At 59.5% G+C, this 4,545-nt stretch overlaps 1 protein-coding gene across 1 annotated transcript in view; it reads right to left on the bottom strand.

The window, feature by feature from the left end:
• The window catches only part of Dusp4 (dual specificity phosphatase 4), a 15,046-nt gene extending 12,755 nt beyond the window's left edge, over positions 1-2,291 (bottom strand). The window contains exon 1 of the mRNA XM_021170252.2: positions 1,377-2,291. Coding sequence (XP_021025911.1) covers positions 1,377-1,818 — 442 coding nt within the window. The 5' untranslated portion in view covers positions 1,819-2,291. The remainder of the gene's footprint in view (positions 1-1,376) is intronic.
• Positions 2,292-4,545: the final 2,254 nt, after the last annotated feature.

Below are 4,545 nucleotides of genomic sequence, written 5' to 3'. Positions count from 1 at the left end.
AAGGAAAGGAAAGGAAAGGAAAGGAAAGGAAAGGAAAGGAAAGGAAAGGAAAGGAAAGGAAAGGAAAGGAAAGGAAAGGAAAGGAAAGGAAAAAAATCGCCCTGGCAGTTCAGCCTCAGGTCAACAGCAGCGTTTCCCCAGCAGCTGACGGGTCAAATGGTCAGGAAACAACTGTGGAGAACAAAGCCCCCCGCTGTTCCGCAGGGCCAGCCTGGCTGGCCCGCACCGGGTGCTGTTCGGAGGGGACGCGAGAAAGGGTTTCGCTCCCGGCCTCCCTTCCTTAAGGAAGACAAGACACCAAGAGGAAAAGTCTGGAAGACGGGGCGAAGAGCCTCGGCAGGGAAATGGGCGGCTCTTGGAAGGCGGAGGTCGGACAAACCTCCAGGCTTTGGAAGCAAAGACCGGACCCGCGCGAAAGAATGCACGGAATGCGGTGGCCGGAGGTAGGGGAGCAGCGCAGCAGAGGGCGCCCGACCCCCCCCCCACCCGCACCCCACAGTGCTCCCCAACCGGCACACCGAGCGAGCTGGCAGGTGCGGCGAGCGGTTGCTCCCCTTTGCCAGCGTCTGAGATACTGCGCGATCCTTTTGGGGTGTCTGACTTCTCAATGTGACAAGCCACCCTCTCTCCGGCCACCTAATTTCCTACGCCAGGGTTCGCTCGAACCAGGCACGCGTCGCTGGCAGGGTCGAGAATGATGTGTGAACAAAAGGTGGTAATTCTCTGCTCCCGGGATTAGCAGGAGCAGGCGCGGTTGTGCCTGGTGTGTCCCTCGTCGTCCCCCCCGCCCAATACAGCACTTCAGCCTCCCTTAGACCGGGGCAAGTGGGGGTTGGCCGCCTTCCAAGAAAGCTCTGAGTTTAGGCAGCGGGGAAAAAAAGAGATAGCTCCCCAGGTCTGCACCCCAATTCTCCTTTCCTCATTGACCGATTGTGTACGAACTCCCGAGACAGCTCCTACCCTAGCATTCACCTTCCTTCACCCCCCTCTAAGGTTCTCGGGGTTATACAGAACCAGGCCTCTCTCGTCCCCGTGGGACCTAAGAGCGCGTTCTCAGTACTTGAAGCTGGGCTGCGCAGAGGAACCGTTGCCAGCATCCAGGCCAGAACCGTTCGCGTAAACAAACACGGAAACTCCAAGACGCGTGCGGATTGCAGGTGACTTGGGGAAACGCGCCAGCACGGCCTCCCCGGGACTCAGGCTCCAAACCACAGCAAAACCGTTCACACTGACACGCACAAAGACACGCGAGGAAGGGGACTCCAGCAGCCCGTAGTCACTCGGGTACTTTCCTCCCAATGCCCAGCAGGCTCAGGCCGCCAAGTCCCTTACACTACCTACCCTCCCACCTCGCTCTCCCGGGCACCCACGTTTACCTTTAAGCAGGCAGATGTCCGTGCGCTCCGCGTTCCGGCGCAACGCCTGCACGACCAGCGACACCGTGCTGTCCTCCCGGAGACTCTCGGCGCGCGGGCTGCGCTCGTCGTAGACGATGACAGCCGAGTAGAGGCCAGAGCGCAGGCGGGCACGCACCTCTTCCTCGGCGGGCAGGATCTGCTCCAGGCTCACGGAGCCCTTGGCCCTCCGCCGCACGATGGTATTGCAGCGCACGTTCACCGAGCCTCGGATGTAGCCCGCGCTGTGAGCCAGAAACGGCCTGCAGTCCAGCAGCAGGCACTTGCCGCCGCTCAGCAGCCCCAGGGCGCCGTGGCTGCCGCTGCCGTTGCCGCCCGCGCCGCCGCCGCCGTTCTCATCCCGGTTCATCAGCCTTTTGAGCACGCTGCAGTCCATCTCCCGCAGTTCCTCCATCGTCACCATGTCGCCGGCAAAACGCAGTAAGCTGGGGAGCTAGCTGGAGAAGGCCAAGGGCACCGGAGCCAGCTAGGCTAACAAGAAGGAACCAGGCGAGGGCTAAGAGGGCGCCTGCCGAAGTGACCCGCAAACTTGGCCCCAGGCTCTTCTCCCCCTAACACCCCTGCTTCCACCTCCCGCAGCCTCGACGTTACATAGCAGTCCCAGCCTTCTCTGGCGCCAAAGCTGGCGGGCGCGCGGCACCCGGGGCAAGCGACCGAGGAGGGGAGTGTGTTTACGAGAGAGGGCTCCTCTCGGCTTGTCGCCTCTGGTGTGTTTTGCTAGCTAGGGCTGCTTCTGCCGTGGGCGCCGCCGTTTCCCCCACTACTGCGCCGCCGGAGCTGCACGCACTGCCCCAGCCAGAGTTTCCTCCTCTGGCTTAGAGATTTATTAATGCTCGCCGGCTCTCCCGGGGGAGGGAAGAGTCATTACTACCTCGCCAGGCCCCGCCCCCAACGCAAGCTTCCCGCCCCGCCCCCACCCCGGCTCGTGAATGGAGCGCCGGCCCCCTCGCACCCAGTCACGGGGACTCGACGTCACAAAGAGAGGAGTAAACAGGGCGCTCGGTGCTGGCTGCCAGGCCCATTCATAAAACGGAGACCTAGAGGAAAGAAAGGAGGCAGCCTCCGACCCGCCCCCGAGCCGGCGGCTCGGGGACTTTGTGAATGGAGCCGCGGCGCGGTGCCCTGTCCTTCCTCAGCCCCGGAGCGCGGCGATCCGGGTAGAGATCGTAGCGGGTGGCGACGCGGGGCCTCACCGAGGCCTGGGCTCTCCGCGTGGAGGTCTTCACCCCTGCGCTCCCCCCACCCCCCACCCCCGGCCTCCCCAGTCTTCGAGGTCTCGCTCCTGCAGCTCGGTGGAACGTGACACTGTGCGGCTGCCACCCCATAGGCCTTGGGGACCTCTCCTCGCCGGACTTAATCTCATTCTTCGTGCCCAGCCGGTTGTGTTTTGTTTTTGTTTTTTTTCCATGCGATTCCCCGGACTTAGTTTATACATTAGCGTGATCGATTTCCATCCCGAGCTATTACATCTGGTTTATAGCTTCCCGCGGAACCTGGGCCAACGCAGATTTAGAAAGATGAAAGGGGAGGCCCTCGCGCCGAAGCCCAATAACAAAAGAGAGGTGGAGGGGTTTGTTACTTTACAACCCAGAGGGGGGCGTTAATTGGCCGAATGCTGTGCCGGTGCAAGAGAATGGGAGGCACTCGGGCCCAAGCTTCCTAAAACCTGCTTTTTTAAACCATGGGTGGGGGGAGGGGGGATACCCGGAGGTTTTTCCTCTTTGGTGGGAGTCCTCGCCTTCCTCCTCACACGCAACGTCCTCTAAGGAAATGACTGTTAAGGTCTACATTTGGTACGAAGGAAAAGATGCTGAAAAGTGCCCATGGGAAGAATGACCTTTTAAAAAACCAAATTTAATAAGCTCGGAGACGATTCGAGTTTCCGCATCCCTCTTTCCAGGTCACGTAGCATCTGCCACCCCCATTTTACTTTCGGGGGGGGGCATTTAATTTCCCAAGGGCTCGATTTTGGCAAGAGAGTTTATGCGCGCATGTGGTGGGGACCTTACAGAGAGCCAAAAAAAATTATTCGGCCGAGATCTTGCCAAGTCTTGTTAGCAAGAATTAATCACCGAACAAGGGAATTACGGGGTTTGGTAGCGGCGGCCAGGTCGAATATTCCATTTCAAGTTGCGACTAAGCCTGATTAAGGCAGCGAGGGCCGCAGAAGCCTCGGGGTCCTTCCCGCCCTGTTCAGCCTCCTCCACTCTGTTACCCTTTGCTTTGTTCTCTGCGTAGCTGCTCGCCCGAGATCACCTCCAGCTCTCATTTCAAGGCCTTCTACCGGCTCTCTGCACTCTGAAGGCCCAGACACCCCTTTCAGGGTCCAGTGGGCTATGGGGGTTGAGGAGCAATCATCTGTGGAGATTTATTTATTTATTTATTTGCCTCGGGTTCCAAAATGGCACTGCCTTATTTTGTTTATGGATTTTTCTTCAGTTAAAAATAAACTATTACATGAGTATTAATTTGTTGCTGGCATATTAGCGACCCCCCCCCGACCCCAACGCACCTTATATTTTGGTGCCCGGGGTGCGCGATCACTCTAATTCGGGTTCCGGAAGGAGTCACCACAGTGGAGTGACATCGGCTGCTTGGGGCAAGGTCTCCAGCACCCGGCATTCTGGCTGGGAGAGCCGCAAGGGCGCCCTGCACCCGTGAGGAGGGCAAAGTGGTTTCTCTTGGTTCAGAAGCTGGGAGGACATCTAGTGCTTCCCCCTTGCTGGCCCTCTATGGGTGCTAGACATCCCCCGTGCCTCGACAGCCGGGGTCAGATTCACCCTTGTTGGGCCTCCGAAGTCTACATATCCAGAGGCCAGCAGGCCTCAGCTCCTCCGGATGCAAGTCTCTGCCGATTTCACCGGAGTCACAGAGGGGGGTGAGGGTGGAGTTGTCCCCCGGCAGCGCTGGCCTCTCGAGCCTTTGTCTCCCCAGCGTCAGGGGTGCTCTCCTTGCCCCCTCCGCCCCCACCCCACCCCCCGCCGGCCAGGCACCGGCCAGTGCTCACATGGCCTGTAAATAACAGTCAAATCCGGGGGTGGGGGGATGCCCACCGAACAAAGGGCTGCTTTCTGCACCTGACAGTAATCCTTGCTGGAGAAGCCTGTAAATCCCATAGGCGAGTCACGCG

This window comes from Mus caroli, chromosome 8, assembly GCF_900094665.2.
Source record: "Mus caroli chromosome 8, CAROLI_EIJ_v1.1, whole genome shotgun sequence".
Classification (NCBI taxonomy): domain Eukaryota; kingdom Metazoa; phylum Chordata; class Mammalia; order Rodentia; family Muridae; genus Mus; species Mus caroli.
Note: the sequence above shows the minus strand (reverse complement) of the source record. Positions and strands in the feature narration are given on the sequence as shown.